The sequence below is a fragment of the Barbatula barbatula genome (genome assembly GCF_947034865.1).
Source record: "Barbatula barbatula genome assembly, chromosome: 15".
In the NCBI taxonomy this organism is placed as follows: domain Eukaryota; kingdom Metazoa; phylum Chordata; class Actinopteri; order Cypriniformes; family Nemacheilidae; genus Barbatula; species Barbatula barbatula.
Window position 1 is genome coordinate 585121 of NC_136778.1, and position 22060 is coordinate 607180.

The 22060-nt window shown below is 39.0% G+C and overlaps 4 protein-coding genes across 9 annotated transcripts in view; all 4 read right to left on the reverse strand.

Annotated features, from left to right (window-relative positions):
• Positions 1–3211, reverse strand: part of LOC306904545 (uncharacterized protein) — a gene marked incomplete at its 5' end in the record, with an annotated part of 7610 nt that extends 4399 nt beyond the window's left edge. Inside the window, 6 exon segments of the mRNA XM_079474534.1 lie at positions 1516–1641; positions 1724–1864; positions 1938–2057; positions 2152–2250; positions 2327–2384; positions 3125–3211. Of these exon segments, the coding sequence (XP_079330660.1) occupies positions 1516–1641; positions 1724–1864; positions 1938–2057; positions 2152–2250; positions 2327–2384; positions 3125–3211 (631 nt within the window).
• A 2434-nt stretch (positions 3212–5645) lies between these two features.
• Positions 5646–13077, reverse strand: eef1db (eukaryotic translation elongation factor 1 delta b (guanine nucleotide exchange protein)). 5 transcript variants are annotated; one of them, XM_079474271.1, is made up of 10 exons: positions 12896–12994; positions 10808–10861; positions 9490–10304; positions 8853–8967; positions 8658–8729; positions 8342–8413; positions 7906–7990; positions 6236–6549; positions 5901–6095; positions 5657–5828 (listed from the first exon to the last, which is right to left on the reverse strand). In XM_079474271.1, exons 3-10 carry the CDS (start codon positions 10299–10301, stop codon positions 5790–5792), a joined length of 1704 nt encoding a protein of 567 aa, XP_079330397.1. In that variant the 5' UTR covers positions 10302–10304; positions 10808–10861; positions 12896–12994; the 3' UTR covers positions 5657–5789. The 5 variants fall into 5 exon arrangements, with proteins under 5 accessions (XP_079330393.1, XP_079330396.1, XP_079330395.1 ...); XM_079474267.1 differs by lacking the exon at positions 8342–8413 and having other exon boundaries at positions 5646–5828; XM_079474270.1 differs by lacking the exons at positions 8342–8413; positions 9490–10304 and having other exon boundaries at positions 5646–5828; positions 12896–12961.
• Positions 13078–14395: 1318 nt separating this feature from the next.
• Positions 14396–16695, reverse strand: pycr3 (pyrroline-5-carboxylate reductase 3). 2 transcript variants are annotated; one of them, XM_079473957.1, is made up of 7 exons: positions 16573–16695; positions 16406–16496; positions 16020–16084; positions 15737–15916; positions 15393–15605; positions 15062–15154; positions 14396–14990 (listed from the first exon to the last, which is right to left on the reverse strand). In XM_079473957.1, exons 1-7 carry the CDS (start codon positions 16618–16620, stop codon positions 14808–14810), a joined length of 873 nt encoding a protein of 290 aa, XP_079330083.1. In that variant the 5' UTR covers positions 16621–16695; the 3' UTR covers positions 14396–14807. The 2 variants fall into 2 exon arrangements, with proteins under 2 accessions (XP_079330083.1, XP_079330084.1); XM_079473958.1 differs by having other exon boundaries at positions 16020–16079; positions 16573–16602.
• Positions 16696–16789: 94 nt separating this feature from the next.
• LOC306904823 (GDP-L-fucose synthase-like) lies at positions 16790–20864 on the reverse strand (the record flags this gene model as incomplete). Its single annotated transcript, XM_079474956.1, is given in 10 exon segments — positions 16790–17608; positions 17790–17889; positions 18010–18089; positions 18171–18302; positions 18375–18508; positions 19078–19135; positions 19138–19150; positions 20266–20394; positions 20491–20605; positions 20716–20864. Coding segments are annotated over 10 exon segments (966 nt in total). The 3' UTR covers positions 16790–17552.
• Positions 20865–22060: the final 1196 nt, after the last annotated feature.

Below are 22060 nucleotides of genomic sequence, written 5' to 3' on the forward strand. Positions count from 1 at the left end.
GGGAGGGAGGGAGAGGGAGGGAGGGAGAGGGAGGGAGGGAGAGAGAGAGAGAGAGAGAGAGAGAGAGAGAGAGAGAGAGAGAGAGAGAGGGATTACTTAACTTCTTTAATTTAATTACATCTTCTGATGTAATTAAAGTAAATACTTTTGTTTAATATGTGTGTGTGTGTGTACTATAGTGGAATTGACATCAAAATAAAGTCTAACTTTAAGATCTGTGCTTTAATGTATAATTCTCACATTTGTAATAGTTAATAATATTACTTCAGGTAGTTTTATATTATTTATTTGAATGAACTGAATGAGCCGTTTCATGTCTTTCCTTTCATATTTCTAGTTAACTTATCAAGCTTGATAGGATATAGAAAGTAATAAGTTATAAGTAATGAAATACTTTTGGAGAGAATCATTTGTATAGTAATCTAATTACACTATTGAATATGTCATTAGTAACTAGTAATTCATTACTTTTCAGAGTAATTTACCCAACACTGGTTACCGGCAGCCGAAGCGGTTAACAAAGCGTGACATTACAGACAGCCAATCAGATTGAAGGGATTCATTAAGTAAAACATTGATTTAGAGCAGAATACTTTACTTGGCAACAGGATGTGCTGTTAGAAAATAAACACACGACTGAATGCTCCTTAAGTCTGAATCTATTCATTTCATGATTTATTGTGTTGTCCGATTCTTTTGGGAAATTAATGAAGACATTTGGGAAAAATGGTTATCTAGTAGTTTCATATAATCTATAATTTTGCGAAAATAATTAGCAAAGAAGTTGTTATTTTTTTTTTTTAATAAACTTTTATTATTTTACTATTGCTTCCCTAACATGAGTCGTCTGTGTTCCTCATTGTTATTGACTCACTTTTTCTTTAAAAGTATCTGGGATTGAACTTGTGACCTTGTGCTCTTACAACTGAGCTACAGGAAAGCCTTAGAATAAGAAACTTTACAATAAGCTTGTTCGGTATTTGTTATAAATGAGTTAATACATTAGTTAACATAAACTAACAATAGGCAAGACCCACTACAGCATTTATTTATGTAAGATTTTATTTTCTAAAAACAAAAGTTATTTGTGTTCACATTAGTTAATGTACACTGAACTAAAATGAAACATTATTTTGACAATTAATAAACATGAATCCATGACAAAAACTATATGATCCATTGTCGGTTCTTGTAGGTAAAGCATTTACTATATATTAACGTTAACAGACATCTATGATAGGTCGAAACACACAAAAAGTCTAAAAGAGCATGTGTGCTCAAAACATTTGGAAACATTTTGGAGATTTGGTGCGCCGACTTTATATATTTTTTCCAATATGATTTGTTTTAGTCGATCACACATTTGGAGTTGATATGCGTGTTTTTGTGGTATTTTGCGAATGGTAACAATACAACCTTACAAGTGTTTTACTTCAAAGATTACAGATTGATTTTTTCACAATGACATTATTTGTCAGTGGACGTTCAGCTCGTAAAGCACGTTTGTGAGGTTACCTGCGCAAGTGGCTTCTACCTCATTGAATCCGTGTCGACATGAACACTTGTATGATCCTTCTGTATTCACACACACGTTCCCGAGTTCCCGTCGACAGCTCTCCTCGAAATTACACTCGTCCACGTCTGGAGAAACAGAGGAGACAGTTCAACCTCCATTTTACATTCACACAATAACTAAACACTCGCACACTAACACCAAACAGACCCACGCAGTTGTGCCCGTCCAGCGCCAGCACGTATCCGGCCGGACAGGAACAGATGAAAGATCCGGGTGTGTTTGTGCACTCTGCCCTGCGTCCACACGCCCGGAGGCCTGTTACTGCTGCTAACACACACTCATCTATGTCTACACAAACAACACACAATGACAATGATGCAGCACAGCGTCAAGCATTTGTGTGTGATTCACGTCTGCAGACCTTGACATCCCTTCTGACCCATCAGGTAACCACGGAGACAACTGCACAGGAAGGATCCGGGTGTGTTTGTGCAGTTGGCATGGTAACCACAAGGGTCACCCTGCTGACATTCATCAATATCTAAAGATGTTTTGCCGACACAACACAAGCTTTTAGTTTTCAGTCAAAATATATTTAGACTAACAACTGTGTGTGTGTGTGTGTGTGTGTTTACCTTTACACTTGTCCGTCTCGTTCTGACTGTGACCTGCTGCACAAGAGCAATTCTGACCATCTGATTGAACCTGGTTACCGTGGCAAGCAGCAACCAATCCTGAGATAGGGTGAACGATTGGTGAGGTCAGAGAGAGATAAAGCGTGATAATATTGTGTATTATTCTGTGTGTGACCTGTTGACGGCGACTTCTGTGACGTCTGACTGAAGTTGCTAATGGTTGTCATTTCATTCTGTACATAAACACACAATATAAAAACTTTCAAGGGTGACAGACACTTAAAGCCACAATATTGGAGCGCTAGATGGTGCACTTTCGAAGCAAGAACAAAAGGTGAAGCTAAATGATGTTATGTAGGAGAGTGGAATTATGGGACATGCGGTTTTCACCATCCAGAGGCGTATGGAGATCGCCCATCATGTTCACGGACCTGGTAATGAATGAATTTTTTTTGATGTCATCGTAATGAATTTGCTTGTAAGAAACGTGGAATGTAAAGCTACGTTAGCCCGCAGATGATATTGGACTTTGTCAGTTGATTCGGTAGCGTAATGCTACACAGTTTAAGGTGTTTAAAACAGTCACACAGTCGTCGTGTAAAAAGTAAACTACGTTTACGATTGTTTGTGTTTCCTTTACTCGCCAAAGAGTAATCGTGATCCATAATAACAGAACAACAGACGCTTTATAAGCATGTGTGTGTTGCCGTAGTTTCTACAAGAGGAAACTGAGGGTCGTGCGGAGCAGCGGATATTAAGTCACTGATATGAGACAAACACAAGAGAGACAAGAGTTAGTTTAAATAAGAATTTCTCTGGATTTGCACATTCTTGTGAAAATTCGGGATAATGCAAGTACACAACTGCATGAAATATATTGCACTGTGCAAGTGATGTTTGGATATTTCATAACAAAATGATTACGTATTGTGGCTTTAAAAACATCTTCTGTTTTAGATGCTGAGATACTGACCTGATCCATGAGGTTGTGTGTGTCGGTGTGATTCAGAGCTTCGTGTTGTTCTGGTGATGTACTGAGAGGGTCGGTCACAAACAGCATCACGAACAACAACAGAGCCCGTGTGACTGACATACTACACACAACGAAAACATGTTTTCACTCACAATCAAAATCTAGACGTTTGTGAATCTCATAAAACTTGTCCAGAAAGCATCCAAGTCTTATCTTTAAACCCGAAAATCTGAAGACAAAATTAAGATATACAACATCTAAAACTTAAAGGGGAAGTTCACCCAAAAACCAACTGTGTGTGATGTGTTACTCGCCCACATGACATGAAACATGTTTAGAGAACTTCTGGCATCTTCTGAGCACAAATGAAGATATTTAGGATGGACCGATGTCACATGACTTCAGTGCTTTTCTGGACCTTGACAACAACTGACACCAGGATGTCTATGAGGAGGACTGTGAATCTCTCAGATGTCTCCTAAATATCTTCATTTGTGCTCAGAAGATGCCAGAAGTTCTCTAAACATGTTTCATGTCATGTGAGCGAGTAACACATCACACACATTTGTTTTTTGGGTGAACTTCCCCTTTAAGTTTAGACATTCAAAGAAACTCCTTTGGATAATTATGGGTAAAACTGTGAGCCTGTAGTTTTTATAAGGATGAAATGACCTGGACAAGTGCTCATCACATACTCTTATATTATAGTTGTGCACACTATGAAGTGCACTTCAAAGAAAGTTCAAACAAAGACTTTAACTGCAGGTTTGGGGGTCGAGCTGATCTTATTCAAGTCCAGACATGAAACACACACTTCTGTTAACACACACACACATAAATAGATGTATCTGTATATATACATATATATATATATATATATATACACACACACACATACATCTATGAGAGAATTACACAATGTCACAAAATAAATGTATATTTACCAAACACCGACACAAACACAACACACTTCTGATTGTGACCGTGCAAACTATCCAAAACACCAAGAAAAACACAGAAATAAGGACAAAAACGAACTCCCATATACATTCATACATATACACGAAGAAATGAAACACTTTTAAAGATCGTAATGCACTTCAGAGCTGAAGAAAATAAGAACAACTTTTACTATTCTGAAATGAAACGCAAACGAAGGTGAAACAACAAAAACTAACGTATAACAAAATATGAAGAAACATTGAATATCAGATGAATTTCTCTCACTTTTATAAACGATTTCACTCACAAAACACACACCTGGAGATAAGAGCTCGCGACGAACAGCTGCGCGTGGATGTGAAGTGAATCTTTACTGAGTCACGACTCCTGAGTCACTCTTGTTCAACGATTCACATCTTATCAGAGTCAATTAAAAATCATAAAACATTTATTTCCATTGCATTTGATATTTTTCTAATTGCTTTCATTCTGTGCTCTTTTTATCTTCAGGGTTTTTTTCTGTAACACGACTTTACCAAAACACGAAAACTACATTTGGTTTGAACACAATCGTTATAGTCTATGAGGTAATATATGTTAAAGCTATACAAAACATATATTTAACCACAACAGGTTTGTGTATTTTCTCGGTTGCACCACATTCAACAAATGACTCAAATGAACAAGTAGAGTCAAAAGAGTCGTTCGTCTGAGTCGAATGAAGACAGGCAGACCCCCAGAGTCAAACAGGGGGGATGTGCTGTAAACTTAACCCTTCCCTTCCCATGCACAAGACAATGAAGTTGTTATTTCAATGTTATCTGAAATGTGACCCTAAACCAGTTTTATGGGTTGAAATTTAGATTTTTTTCATCAACTGAAAGCTGAATAAACAAATGCCATCTATCTTATAGGACAATATCTGGCGGACAGTTTTAAATTCTGGAATATAAAACAATAACCAAATATTGATTAAAATCGCCTTTGAAGTTGTTAATCAGAGGCATTAGCAGCACATTCACTCACACACATAAACGTTTTGAAATATTTACGGTAGGAATCGTACAAAATATTGTTTTTTGGCATAAAAGAAAAATGTATTATTGGCTTTTAATAAAATGTTCTCGAGCTCCACTGGTTTTGTGATCCAGGGTCACAAATATGTTTTTATAGGCCACAGCAGTTAAATCAAGCTTTAATTATGACACAATTAAACCACTCGCCCGGATCTCTGACCTCAGATTATCTAAAACCCCAAAAGAGAAACAGAACATAATATATTCACCTTTATAGGGGTTAAAACCTCAAAAGAACATACAGTGTGTGCTTTTAGGTGGCAATTTCTTCTGAGACAAAATACAATTATTGTATCTATTCAAAATGGTAATTTATCCGTCATCAAAAGCTGGTGATGTTCTTGCTACCCGGTGGTTACTGCAAAAAGTTGAATGCGCATGCGCTGCCTGCGTTTACTTTGAACACGAGGTAACAAAATTCCGGCAGTGCCTGTGCTATTCTGATGACGTTATTTTCCTCGCCTTGCGTAAAAAGGGAACTATAAGACTCAAGACTAATCAGACGCTGTTTGTCATTCTGGTCACAGATATTTATTGATGTGTGCTCAATGTCAAATACATAAACATACAACACAAGACAAATAACACAAATTCAAAGCTTTGAAATAAACCGCAGCAGTAGTGTGTGATAGTCCTCGTGCGGTTTGTTAGATCTTGTTGAAAGCAGCGACGTCCACGCTCTGAACCTGTCAACAAGAAATACACAAACACGTCAGCATCAAATATTAAACATCAAATTCAAGTGGAAAGTGACTCACGTAGTCCTCAAACTTGGTGATCTCCTCTTCTAGAAAGTCTGTGCCGACTTTATCGTCCTCCACCACGCAGTTGATCTGCAGCTTCTTGATGCCGTAACCGACAGGAAGGAGTTTAGACGCCCCCCACAGCAGCCCATCCAACTGCACCGATCGCACGCACTCCTCCAGCTTTGACATGTCTGTCTCGTCGTCCCACTGGCCATGAAAACACAACATAAATAAAATCTAATCTGAGCCACATCATCATGAATGACTGTATAACAACAATAAGACGACACTAATGAAAAGTGCTTTGATTAATAAAGGAAACGTGACTCTTCAGTGCAGGTACGTACAGGTTTGACGTCCAACAGGATAGAGGATTTGGCAATGAGAGCAGGTTTTTTGGCTTTTTTGGCCGCATACTCCTGCAGCCGCTGTTCTTTCAGCCTCTCAGCCTCTTCATCAACCTCTTCATCACTGCCAAACAGATCGATGTCATCATCATCATCATCGTCCTCTTTCACCGAAGCAGAGATGGCTTTCTGAGGAGCTGGATTGGATTTATGAACAGCAGCGGTTCCGTTAACAGCGGGGGTCGTGGTTCTCTTCTCCAGGGCTGACACGCGGCTCTCCATTTTACTGAGAGCAGAACGCAGATCGTCCACCACTGACACAAAGAGAGCAATAACAACCTTCACATGACCTGATAGAAACATCACTGCTCATGTGAAAAGGAAGGTTGCATATTGACAATGTCTCAAATTCATATACACATACACCAAACTCTGATTGGCGCTACATCAGCTGATCAAATGTGGAGTAACGTAAGGGAATAATATGCACAAGAGAACGCTCATTGACACAGTTGATGATCATAATATCATACACACAGCATTAATGTAGCCTATTACTAAGGGATGTAACAATTCACCGTGAGCCGGATGTAATCGATTGTAATATGTGAGGATTCAAACCGGTTGAGATGCTATTTGAATCGCAGTACATGTTTCGAACAGCAGGGGACGCTGTGTTTACTGCAAACTAGGAAAATGTGGATGAGCTGATATTTCTGAAATGTAAAAAAGAATCAGAGAAAATTCAGCAAAATGTCTTAGGCCACGTTTACACGATGAAAAGCTTAAAAGGTTTTTCCTTTACAGCCTGCATTTACTGTACACGGATCCAGGAAAACGGATAAACATGCTGTAATATGCATGCCAGGCCAGTGGGTGGCGATGTTGTTGTGTAAAGAAACAGGACTTGACACATACACATGCACAGTTATTAGCCAAAAGTGCTTTTTAATACCGTATATTTGTGTTTTAAGTCTGGCGAATGTTAATAGTGTGTCTCCGCTGATCTTATCGGAGCAGCAAATCCACATTTTGCTGGATTCTAATACATAGTGGAGCAGCGAGAGCTCACAGTACAGGAAGTCGCATATTGTTTTGCCTATACTCGTGCGATAATACGAATGCTTGTGACGTCAGAAAGTTCAGTCTTGCAATTTACATGGAAATGAAAACGGTGGCGTTTTCAAAAAGTAGCACTTTGACACCAGTTTTCAAAATTAGCGTGTTCAACCCCCTAAAACACAGTTTCCATGTTAATGGACCGTCAAAACTCAAACATTGTTAAGCGTTTTCAGTTAAAACGGTCCCGTGTAAACGGCCTCTTAGTCTGGTAAAAGAGATTTTTTCATTATTAGTCTTTTATTTGATTTGGAATTTGTTTTAAAATTGCAGTTTAGTTTTGTTATTTGACATTTCCTAAAAAAGAAACCATGAATAAACCGTATCGTGAGATTAGCATCGTGAATCTGAGCTGAGTGAACCGTTACATCACCACTTTTACTACTTCATTTCAGTTCACCCTGAGGTTCAATACAAATAATTTCTAGAATTTATTTTACATTACATTAATGGATTTGCCGGACGTATAGCATTAAACTATACATTTTTTACTGAGTATGTGCCATCCCTGGGATCGAACCCATGACCTTGGCATTGCTAGCATCACACACCTTTGTGAAGACTCTGGTTCTCCAGTTCCAAACTCTTCAAGCTTGCTGTGAGTTCTCCATAATCGGCAGCGCTGGGACCTCCGCTCTAAACACAGACACACTAAAGGTCAAACTTCCCATCAGCCCCCGCTCTGCCACACTCCAAAACTAACACAAACACTACAAACAGAACAAATAACACAAACACTCTTCGGACAACATTACAGAAAACACGACACACACTTTGAGAACATGAAGAGACTAAAAGAAAAACATCTAGACAAATTCTATCGGCTTATTGATTTGTTATCACAGAGCAGGCCGATAAGACAGGAAGTAGAAGAGAAGCGTCCACACTATTCTGCATGCATACTTCATTCTTAACACTGTAACATGCACACATGACACCTGCTGTGAAATGAGCTGCTGTGACGTGTGTTCACACACACACACTTACAGGAGAGAAGCTGTGGGAGGGGTTTGATTTTTTACGGGAGGAGCCTCTATTTGGCTTCAAGGTTGTCTTCAGCTGAAGGAGAGATTTTTTTAGGAAAAAGCAGATGAAGGTCGAGAAACAGCGAGGAAGAGTACGCAGACGACATGCAGACTGTGAGTTTGAATGGAAACCTAGTGGGCTTCCTACGTATGCAGCATTTTAGTGCATCCCAAGTGTGCTCCCTTGAAAGTCGACTAACATTAAAAAGCAAAATATCTCTATTGAACTTTGTGTGCATTGTGGGGCAGTAGACGGCAAGTAAAAGAGTTCGACTTACCCCGGCCAGAGATTTCTGGATGTTCTCTCGTGCCCTGGCGATGTCCTGAAGAATAGTGTTAGCTCCAGTGTCCTGTGACACGACACAAAGAAAGACAATTTACATTATTTTTCATCCAATTTTTTTCGTAAAATATCTGATAAAATAATGTAAAATGACACAAGTCAGAACACATTGCATTGTGGGATTTCACACCTGTTTGGATTGTGTGGGTCCATTGACCCGCTCGTAAAACTGACGCTCAGCTTCATCGTAACGGGGCTTATCGAACCATATCCTCTCCTGTGCCAAACAGTCCAACACAGACATTCTGCAAAAGTACAAATACACAATCTGTAACGCAAACTCAAAGTTGTCTGACTCATATAAACAATCATTTACAACTGGTATGAAACATCATGTTTGAAATTCTACATTCTTGATGCTACTGGCACACTCATGAGAAACAAAACGAATGTGATGCTCCCTAACACTGATGTATAGCCATGACATCAACACAACAAAATGACAAGAAAAAACTAAACAAGCAAATCAGAAGAACAAAACACATACAGTAGAATGAATTCAAACAAACAAAAATGAGATATTTCAAAGATGAAAAACAATGAATAAAACCACATATGAGATGAACAGAACTGAATGAAAGTCGTACGACTGTCAGCCGTGTATGAATGCAATGGGTGACCAAGTGTGAGAAAAAACAAAGCAGGTGTGTTTGATGCCACATCTGTGATGATGTCACACAAACCGGCATGACGTCAAACACACGTAAGGTTACTAAACAAACTAAAGGTGTGTAGGGAAAGTGTGTGGAGTTTTTCTCGAGTCATACTTCTTGCGAGACTGGCTAGAATCGTTTCTAGACATTTTGACGGTTCGGGCCGCAGCTCCATCGTAGAACCTAGTCTCCGCCTCGGCATAGCAACCCCGGTCTAGCCACACCCTTTCACTGTCCGCATGCAGTAAATTATATTGAGCTCCTCTGTTCCTGGTGGTGATGTCATCGCAATTCGGCTGGTTGCAAACAGCAGACTTCGCCTTCTTGGCGACGGCACCGTTCCGCCGTTTGGAGTTGGACCGTTTGTTGTTGTTTTCCGGCTTTGGGACGTTAGAGGCGTACAGGTTCTGGTAATAAGACGTCTCGGCTTTGTCATAAAGCGGCTTCTGTAGCCACACCCCCATGAGGGACGATGAGGGACCATTGATTGGTCTTGAAGCGGGTGTGGGAGGGGTCGGGGTTTGGGATTGGTAGCCCTCATCGCACGGAGGCTGGGAAGGGTGCAGCGGAAGAGATCTCGGAGCGATCGGTTGATCTGGAGAGCGATTTGCAAAATGACTCTCAGCGTGGTCCGAGTTGGCTTTATTGACACAAACGGCCTGATCGACCTCTTGGTCTCCATGGTGACAGGCGACTTGGTTTTGGGGGGAAGAGCTGGCTGGAGCCATGCTGCCATTTTGACGCTTCAGCAGTCGGATGTGGTACAAGCTTTCGGCTCGCTCGAACGCGGCACGGTCGAACCACACGACGGTACATTCTGACTGTAGACCCTGCAGGACTGCTTTGGCCAAACAGCCGGCACCCGACTGGCCTTCGGTTGAATTGGACCGATTGGAAGCAGAATTCCGGGAGCCTCTTTGACGCATTTTCTTGTGTCCAGAAAGACAGAAGTAGAGGAGGGTAAATAAACAGAGAAGACAAGGAGAGCGACAGGGAACTAGAGAATTAATAACACACATGTTGGTTATTATTACATTAAAGGTGAGGTGTGTCATTTTTCAACATCTGAACAGAGATGTGTTTTTCAAGTCAACACAATCGACTTCAAATCACTATTGTGGCGTCAGATCATGTTAACAAGACACCAAACAGATTGTTTACAACTCTGTACGATGCTACACGTGGCCCAACACTGACACTCTTCACCTTTAAAAGACAGCAAGACGCCACATGAACACATTCACACAAAAACAACACTGTAATTGTTCTAACATTAAATGCACCACGCATTACCATGACGAATGAACATCTACCAAAAAAAAGAACAGAAATATAAGTACCATGTACAATACAATAAAGAACGGATGAAACACAAACACACACAAATCTAAAACACAAACACATGCAGCATGCATGACAAGCTGTAACTCACCTTCAGTAGCAAACAGAAAATCTACTAAATAAACAGGGTGTAGTTTAACTCGTTCTTCTCATCCGGTCAAAGGCGAGCGAGAAACCAGAACGTGCAATTAGAAAACGTGAATACTGCTGGGGTTATAAACATTAATATACTGCAGGAGCGCTCGAAAGAAAAGAAAAGCAACTGAGAGAACACGGTCAGTTAAATCCAGACGCGCTGTCGCAGTGCCATAGTAAACAATGGTATCAGATGGTTATGGCAAGGCACTTTTTTGTATACCTTAGTACTGAAAATTATAAAAGCACAACTGTATTTAAAACACATTGAAAGGTGCATGCTTTCCTGTAGCTCAGTGGAAAGAGCGTGGCGCTAAAAACGTCAATGTCAGGGGTTCGATCTTAGAAACAAATGTATAGGATAATGAAATGTAAGTCGCTTTGGATAAAAGCGTCTGCCAAATGAATACATGTAAATGTACATCAAGGAACACAATTATATTTATATAGCACACGTCCAAAAACAACACGAAAATCCCAAAACACACACACACACACACAGACTGCCGTTTTATTCGACTAATCTCACCATGAAATTAGCTTTTAAATGATTAAAGCATACATATATGGTACATAAACAATTCATTTAATATCAAAATCATAAATCACTGTCTACGCCAAGCTTGCAAATATGATGGTAAACTGTGACATATGGAAATAATTTGACATTACATTATTTAAAGTCCCCATGAACCGGAAGTTGCGATCGTCTGACACATTTCCGAGTGAAAGCATGTCATGACAAATCGAGTCTCCTCTCAAAATCAGTCCCCTTTATGACCCTGCGTGATTCTGTTGCCTAAAAGAACTGCTATGGGATACTCTTTTAAGCGCCGGATTGCCATTCTTACAAAACTACATTACGATTTACGTCGCCATTACTTTGTTAAAATGACCATTATTGTCTTTTTCACTATATGCTTCATATAATTTTATTTAAATGAGGCTATGGGAAGTGAAATCAAACAAATCTCATTCTTACTGTTTTAGTTTTTACTGTAATCAAATCCTGAAGATATCCGTTTCAGGGTACATCAACGAAAATATGCAAAGTGAACTTGTGCACTTACTAGAGACATGATCACAGAGGCACTTAACAATGCTCACCTGTATTGCTGTTGTTGGTCCGCCCAAATTTGACTAAACGCATTGTTATCACTTGAAGGTGACAAATCATCTTGGTGTTATGAGAGCGGTAGGGACCTAGCGGGCAGCGATTTAACCGGAAGTACATCATCATCCCGTGTGCACATACCCTATATAGAGGGCGTGGTTTGATTTTTTCACTGCGATTTGATTGGATGTATAAAAACAGCCGTTGCATTTTGTAATGGAACTTGCAGAAGGGGAGGAGTTAAGGGAAGCTCCGCCCAAGTCGATGCTCCGCAAAAGCCCTTGTCGTTTGAGAAGGCGGATGTGCATTTTCAGATATTAAATGAGGATTATGAGGGCGCATGAATTAAAAAAAGAGAATGACCAACATTGGTAGGCTATTTACAATAAACGCTGCAATATGACATGAAAAACAGTAATTGTCATTTTTTATTTCACTGGGACTTTAAACATTGCTTTAAAACGTCAACATTTATGTTGTTATTTAGAGGAGTACTTCGAAATCCGTTGACCTGTAATAAACACTGATTTCTCCTGATCTCACCGTGACAATAGATACGTATGACCTGCGCAGACTGTAGTATCGCGAGAGCGATTCAAAAGCATCGGCATCAGTTTGATCTCGCGATACTTAAATGTCACCGCATGAATTTGGTTAAAATAAAAATGCGTCATTACGCGTGATAATCTGCTACACTTCCGCACATGCCCGACTCAAACCACACATCTACCGAGTACTAATACACCGAAACACGTGTATATCGATGCCACTGTCATGCGAGGTATATACATCCATTCATAGATGGCGGAACCTACCGGCTTCTGAAGAAACACAATGTATTTAAGTGACACATCACATCATTATTGCCCCGTCAGCACCTCTGCTGGTAGTAAATTAGACAGAAGCTTGATATTTAAGTCTGATACTCACTTTAAATGTTTATGTTGGTCTTGTACGAAACGCCGCTGCTCTCCGCGAGCTCGTGGAAACAGAAAGGACGAGCATGTCTCGAGCGAACCATTCACGCGCACAGGCGGGGGGGGGCACGTACATCAACACCGGGTATAAAACTACACAGCGAACAGTAAAGTGACTAAAGTTGTTTTTATTACGACTTACTGGTCTGGACGTGTGTAAATATATACTAAGCACATATTATGCACTAAAGGTGTATTTGTGTGTATTTAACTCTTTTACAAAGTGGTACATTCCAGCGTCTTTTTTATTATTGCCACAAACACAATATACTGTACCATGATACATCACATTAACAGAGAATAAAAGAAAAGATTAAAAATACTAAATAAAGTTAAGTGCTTTTAAACTATTACTTGTTTTCGGAGCTTTGTCATGACATATATTTTAAAATCACAGATCAAATGTGAAATGTTTGGTTTAAATAAGGTATGTATATGATATTTACCTAATATAATATATAACTCTTTAATGTATTGTTCGTTACTTTGCAAATTATAATTTCCAAAATAAGAAAATACATCAAAAACACTAATATCCAACGTACTTCCCCATTTTCTTTCCAAAATAATCTTTTATGGATAAAATGGTAAAACAAACGTAAACTAGCTTCTTTATCCATCCCACAACATTCACATGTATATGAAATGCCAAGTTTAAACTTTTCTAAAACAAACTTAACAGGATAATTCCATGCAAAACTTTATAGTATATCGACTTAATTTTATTACCGACACAAAATCTATACTGTATTTTCCATGTTTCCTTCCAGTTTATATCACCAAATATAAATCTTGCTGCAGGAAAGGAAACTGAACACAAGGCAGTTCTTATACAATAATAACTGCATTTTTGTTTTAAAATATTAACATTACCAATGTAAGTACAATTGAACTAAAACCTTTAACTAAAACTTCTTAAAAGAAACACCACAGTCTTCGCAATCGAATCAAGAAAAATTGCGCAAAGTCTCTTGGTTTAACTGGTAATTTCATTTCACCGTCATTTCTTTGCTCAATGGAATACAGAATGACATCATTCAAAATTTATATTGAGAAATGATCATTTGTTTTTTTCATGTTTTCTTTAACCTTTTTTGGGGCATAAACAATTACGTTTTAAAATATAACTCAACACACTACCAGTAGAGACACGCATTATAGTCTTCATTAAAACCAATGCAATTTCCACTATAACCAATACATTTATTAGAATTGATGTGATTCTAGATTTCTTTAAACGTCTCAGTCCAGCATTTCCAATAATAGGTGATAATGATGATCTATTTTGGCCTGAACAGTCTGTGACTGGCAAATCCACTTCATTTGTGTGGCACTTTTACAACATATTGTTTCAAAGCAGCTTTACAGTAAATCATGTCAATCCGACGGAAAAATCAAAATGATGATGACGTAACATCATAGTACGTGTAATAAATACACCAAACAACATCTTGCTATAAACATTTTTATTTAAATGAACTGTTTACCTATTGTGTTGAACATTTTCTTCAAATTATTCAAGTAACAGCTATTATGAAGAATGCATCGATTCCCAGTCTAAACACTTGTTGTTTCAGAATTTCAATGGTTTGTCAAGAACCATAGTAATAAAATAACAGAATATTAAACATGTAAAACTTAACAAAGTTGGTAAAAGCCAACATGGCTTTCGTATGTCAATATTTACATTGTTCCATTAAGACGTTGTGTATTCTAGCTGGCATAAAGCACACTCACTCCTGAGCAATTCCACATGTTTGTATTCTAAGGCTTTGATGAGCCTCAGTAGATCAATCATTACAGTAAATGAAGTTCATTTGTAAAGAAAGAAGCTATAAATAAATCTTTCCTAAATTATTCCTTATCTATTTTCTCCCGAGTTCTCTTGCTCTTTCAGTAGCCGCCTCCACGGCTCCCATGACAGCCGCTCTCATGCCGCCCCTCTCCAGCGCGTGGAGGCCGTGTATCGTGGTTCCTCCAGGTGTGCACACCTCACCTTTCAGCTGTGCTGGCAACTTCCCGGTATCACGCAGTAACACTCCAGCTCCCTACCAGCAGGATTCAGAGCTCATGATTTGAATTCAAGTATTCTGGAACATAGATGCGCATGTGAACCTACCAGTATCGTTTGTGCCGCAATACGTTGAGCCAAAGCGCCCGGCATGCCCATTTTAACAGCCCCTTCTGCCAGCGCTTCCGCAAACACATACACCTGCGAGACAGATCCGAGCTTTCCGTTATCATCCTTCAATCAGTTACCAGTACGCTACATGACTTTCTCACCTGTTTTCACATTTAATATAGTTTACAAGCTTATAATACTATACACTGCGTCATTTTCAGCGTCCAGCACAGCCTCCATTTAGACTTTGTTTTTTAGATAATACCAACCACGCGCGGATTACATTTGGTTATTTTAGCGAGTTTAAAAATAAAGTTTAAGAACTCACAAACGCAACACCGCTGCCACTCAAGCCTGTGTGGGCGTCGATCCAGTGCTCAGGCCCCGCCTCCACCAATCCGCACGAGCTGAGGAGGTTCTTCAGTATAGTCTCCTCCTCCTCTCCTGCACTCGAGCCAGAGGTGAGGATCAGAGCTCCTTCCATCAGCACACAGGGAAGATTTGGCATCATGCGAACCACGCGGGTTTTAGCGGGCAGCAGCTATCAAAACAACAGAAAAGAGAAGATACACGAAACCAATGAGAGCCAGCAATTTGAGCAGATAACCGAATTTCGATCCAACCCAAAGCATCGCAGAATCATTTCATGATAAATGGTACAAGAATGCTGACCTCCTCGAGTGTTGCTATAGTGACTCCGGCTGCCATGGAAACGATGATGTGTTGCTGGGTTACAAAGTGCGAGATTCCACACAGGACCTTTTGAATGAGGTGAGGTTTGACGGCAAGGAAAACCACGACAGACTTCTTTACAACCTCTTCGTTCACTTGAGTTATAGCAACACCTCTCTCCTGTTGAAATGACAGCGGGTCAGTGCTCTCACGGTGTGAAATAAGAATGAAGCAGTGAGGTCCAAAGAGACGCACACACAAATAAAACATGTACAGGACACACCTGAAAGCGAGGAAGGTTATTCATAGATGGAGCACTAACAATCATATTAGTGGGTGAAACCTTCCCTACAGCAAAACACACAACAACAAGCACGTGGTCAACAATACACAGACCGACACAATGTTCTATAATTGAAAAAGAATACAATTATACTCTATTCACAATTCATTTTTCCACAATCAGATTTATTAAGTACGAACATCCAAACTACACATAACAATACAATTATAAAAGTATGTATAGCAAAAAACAACTAATATTCTTATATACACACCATGAATATATACAGTTTTGACATTTTCATTATCTGTATGAATATAACAGGAATATTAACCTCGTGTTTGTATTCCATAAAAATGAACGTATTTCAAGATAAGAGTCTGCACCTGATGTCAGGATCCCCTGAGCGATTCCAAACGCCATATTCCCCGCACCAATGAATCCGATCTTCATCTCAGATGACACTTCAGTCTGATCCTGAACCCAAAATCAAGCATAAACACAGACATACAGACACTCCTGCACAGCATATTCTATCACAACATCCTCTTACATGTTGAATCATCTGTGAATCATTTATCTGATGAGATACATTCATCATTCGTGTAGTGACCGACTCAGATGTTCACTGGACCGGATGTTCTTCTGCTGTTACTCACATGACACTACTGCACACACACTGACACCTGCTGGACTGGAAGAATGTCAAAGAAATACAAATAAAGAAATACAAATATCAAACTTACATTGTTTGATTTATTGGTTTATTTGAAAAGGGACAGACATGGTTTCCTCAATGTAACATTTTCAGGTTAGTGTGAAGGTTTGTTTGTGTCCCATCACCACTAACATAATAACATTTGCAGAATAAACTCATTATTAGTGAAAATATGTACTTTTCCTTTGTGCGGTCATTTATTCAAAATAAAAACTTGAAACATTAGCATAGCAAACATACACATTGTGGCTCAGTTTCCTTTGTTCTTGTCTTGTGATAAAATGAGTGAATTCTAAAGAAGATCATGGTCTCTATGTGAACTGTAGAAAAATGAAACGACCTGAAACAATTGTGTGAGGGATTTAAAAATAGTTTCATATATTTAACATTTTGTTGAGAAGAAATGAAAACATATATGAGAAGTGCCACTTGAGCCCCTGTGCACATCCCTGATTAAAACAATATTTCACCTATTTATAAACAAACATTATGTCAAATATAAATAGTTTATAGATTTATAAACCTGTTTCCACAAATTTGATGAGTTGACAATAACACCATCAGCACATTAAAGGGACAGTTCACCAGAAAGTACATTTCTGCCATTAAAATATATGAATCACTAGAACCTGAGAAAACAGTAAAACAGATCAAATATAGTGTTTATTAATAATCATGAGACAAGTTTATATGATTCTGTGTTTATAAGATTCAGTGTTTATAAGATTCTTCTTTGTAAAAACGAACAAGTCCTGTTTATGTTTTATCAGTCGTGTCCAGCATAGTTGAACAGTTTCAAGACAGCCAATGATTCTTCATTTCCTGGCGATGTCATAATTGGCCTCAAACCAATCACACGTCTCCTTGATGGCTGGAAAATAAGAGATGTTGACACAAACACATCACATATAAAACATATTTCTCATTACAGGATCTTCTTTCATTGTGAATTCATTGTGAGTTTGAGTGTCACATTCATACAGATGACACGTGTGACAACAGAATAAAAGCTTTCATGTTGTGTGTGTGTGTGTGTGTGTGTGTGTGTTCACCTGTTTTAAACGGTGTAAACTTGAAGTCTGGCAGATATTTGCGTAGCTTGGCATTACTGGCGGTTTTCTTGAACTGACCGTCTGTTTTACTGGTGTCATACTGACAGTGAGGAGTTAAGAATTACTGTACAATAATAATAATTATGATCATGACAATAAGACCCACAGACATCACAAGAGGAAAGTTAAGCGGTGACATCATCAGTGTTTTAAAGGATACAACGACACCATTCTGGAAGCCAAACGCTTCGACCACAGCCTCTGCAGCATCTTTGATGGACACCTCGTCCTCTTCGCCCACTGGAGACATGAACAGAGAGATGAAGATGAACGACATGACATGACAAATCAAAGATGAGTTGTGTCGGTCAGAGCGAGTACCTGACAGTATGATGGGATCCACCTCATCATATTCCCTCAGAACCCAGAGAAACAGACGAGCCAGATCCAGAGAATAGATGAACTGCCGCAGTGGACGACCGGAGCCCCAAACCTCCAGCGCTTTCCCTTCCTCTACACACAACACGCATGTGGATCAGATGAAATTCTCTTCATGTGAGTGAATCTCAAGTGAACGTGTCTTACTCTTTGCCAGGTATGTCTTGTGAATCAGTCCGGGAAGAACGTGACCGTCTTCAATGTTGAAGCTGTCGTGAGGTCCGAATATGTTGGTCGGGATCCCAGCGGTGTACCGTCGCCCGTACTGCTGAAAACACGCCCTAAAACACAAACACGTTTATTTCTCCTATCATATCACTAATATGCTTGCACTGTAATCCCTGATAAATTGGAAATTCTCATTACAAATTAATGCAACACATTATTGGTTTAAGGAAGCAGAACTTTCAGATTTTGATTGCTGTTAAATAAAGTTCTTGATAAGTCTTAGCAAGTGTGACTCAACTATTTCATTCATTCTCATAAAAGTAAGTAGACGGAACATAAAAATAAATACACAGAATTGACTTAACTTTATTCAGTTTCTATATTTTACATATTACCTACACTCAAAATATCCATAATCAAACACATTGACTTATGCACCTAACATAAGAAGAGACTGATCCCAGAACTGGCACAACTACCACAAGGAGCTAATTCTTTTATTCTAGTCAAAGCTTAAAGTAAAATAACAATAATTTTACTTGGCTCAAAAGTAAAACTTTTAAAATTGCTTATGTAGAATTTTTTTTATAAAATTAAGTTTATAGTACTTATCTTTGTGATTATTTTGAGCATTTGGGTTTTCAGTGTGCACACGTGATGGAGAGAGAGTGAGAAAACAAACCTGTTGTGGATGTCAATCATGCGTTTGGCGTACCCATAACCAAAATTAGACTCATGAGAGGACCGTTGTGGATCTGAGACAGACAGACAGAGAGAGAGAGAGAGAGAGAGAGAGAGAGAGAGTGAGAGAGAGAGAGAGAGAGAGACAGAGAGAGAGAGAGAGAGAGACAGAGAGAGAGAGAGAGAGAGAGAGAGAGAGAGAGAGACAGAGAGAGAGAGAGACAGAGAGAGAGAGAGAGAGAGAGAGAGAGAGAGACAGACAGACGGAGAGAGGAGAGAGAGAGAGAGAGAGAGAGAGAGAGAGAGAGAGACAGAGAGAGAGAGAGAGAGAGAGAGAGAGAGAGAGACTGTATATGAATACAAGACAAAATATCAACAAAATATTTCTACATTTACATTTTCAGTGCAGCCGTCGACACTATTGAACATGACATTCTCTTGAATTGACTCAAATGTGTAGTAGGTATTCAAGGCACGCCATTACAGTGGTTCACCTCTTATTTAAAGGGTAGACTTTTTCAGTTAATATCAGGTTATTTGCCTCACCGTCTGCGTCCTCCCTTATGGTGTTCCTCAGGGTTCTATTCTTGGCCCTTTACTGTTCTCACTCTATATGCTTTCCCTAGGCTTCATTCTTCAGAATATAATATTAACTATCATTGCCAGGCCGATGACCTCCAACTTTACTTTCAGATCAAATTTGAAAATCTCTGATGCTTTTCATCTAAACTTTAATTATAATATATATATATGTATATATATGTATATATATATATAATATTGGATAAACGATGGTTGTATTAAAGTTGTGCTTTATAAATAAATTGACTTGACTTGACATTTACATTTAGTCTGCAAATTAATAAATATAAATGTAGAAATATGTTGTGAGGTCTGTGCTTTATTTACACGCAGCTCTGTTCAGAATCCGCCATTCGCCAACTCGCTCTTGCACATTTTCACATGACATATATCAGATCGTACAGGCATTATTATCGATAAAATGAAGAAAATATACAAAAAATGGCTAACAGGCTAGCCATAGATTATCCCATACATCTTTCATAATGTACAACAATACATTGTTTGCCTTGCTGTATGGAAATGTAATGGAGCTGAAAAGAGAATCCACATACAGAACAAGAGAAAGTGTGTGTGTGTGTGTGTGTGTGTGTGTGTGTGTGCGTACCATAGTCTCATCGATGGGATAAGTTGTTTTATCAGGGAAGATACATGTGGACAGACAGGACACCACCTTCACCACCCCGACCTCATGAGACGCCTGCAGGACGTTGTCATTGATGTGAATGTTACTTCTCTGAAATGAAGAAAGACGTGGAGTGAATATACAGTTCAACTGTACTGCCCTGTTTTAAAGACATAAAGTCAGATTAAAGTTAATAATAATAATTACCCAGAAGTCCAGTTTCTGTCTTAAGTGTTTGTAGACTCCACCCACCATAGCGGCCAAATGAATGACGTGTGTCGGACGATGCTTCTGAAATATTGCTTTAGTCTCTTCAGCGTTTCTGAAGTCAACACAACAATTACAAGAACATCAGAATCAACAGAGAATGAATGAGATAATAATGATGAAGATTTCTACATCTGTGGGTGTGTTTATTACTGAAGGTCTTACATGAGATTGGCATCTTTGGATGACAGGAATATCCACTCCTCTCCTTCTCTTGCTTCACCCTCCTCCTTAAGCACCCGCTTGATCGCTTGCCCGACCAGCCCGCTGCCACCCGTCACCAACACACGCATCGCCCCAACCTGCCCTTCCATCTGGCAGAGAGAGAGAGAGAGCAATTGTCTTCTTAAAGACATGACATGTTTAAGCCTGGTGACTTTCCAGGACTCACTCCCTGAACAGAACTTTTTCTATTGCGGTTTCATCACATTGTTCAGTGCAGTAGAGGTCCTCATAGAAGACAGAGGATTTGAGTTGTTTTTTAACCAGCTGTATTGTTTAACCCATGGATGACTCTCTGTACATAAATCAACAAAACCATGATAATTAATAATAATAATTATTATTATAATAATTATGTTTCTGCAGAACTTGGATGATGTTCATCATGATTTCTGTCCAAGTCAGGATCTAACGTACTGTTAAATTCTCACAACAATATTCTCCTGAGGACACTGTGACATAGCATCAGACAATTTTCTAAAATAAATAATGCGCTCTCAACTTTATTATTATTATCAGCCACAACATTTGTTGCTCATGACAGTCTTGTATGACCGTACATCCAACAAGTAAAACACGTCATTGATTCAGTACAAATGTAAATGGTCTAATCTTTACCCATCAGAGTAGTTTTCACTGACGTATTCAATTAAATGAATTTCAGCGTTCAAGATCATGAAAGTCTGGCATCTAAATGAAATTCAGGATTTATTAGTCCAAGAGGTATCATCTCACCTGGAAAAAAGTATATCTGTGGTATCCTGATATTTAAGTTATACTTTTGCCTTCCACTCCACACCACAAGAGGTGCAGTTGTTCTGCAGGTGTGTGTGTGCACCGGTGATAAAGAAGTGTTACGTTGCTGCTGTATGTTCTGTAAAGTAAAGAGAATAAAAACACAGTACCCTTATAGTGTGTGATTCAGTCCTTATATAGCTGAAGTTACTACATATTGGCGACGAAGATGGGATATTGGAAGATGAAAAGAGCATCGGTTTAAAAGACGGTAAAAAGAACGAGGAGCTAGCATTGGAGCGGAGGATTTTTTTTTGAAACGAAAAAAAAAAAAAGAAAAAGAAAAAATGACTACGATGATAGGCACTCTGTCGGCTTTTGACGTAAAGGAACAAACATGGGAAGAGTATTGTGAGATACTGGAGCAGTTTTTTGAAGCTAACGGAATTGATGACGGAGATAAGCAAAGAGCCATCCTCATCAGCGTGGTGGGACCAGCCACATACAAGCTCATAAGGAACCTGGTGAGTCCAGAAAAGCCCAGCTCAAAAAC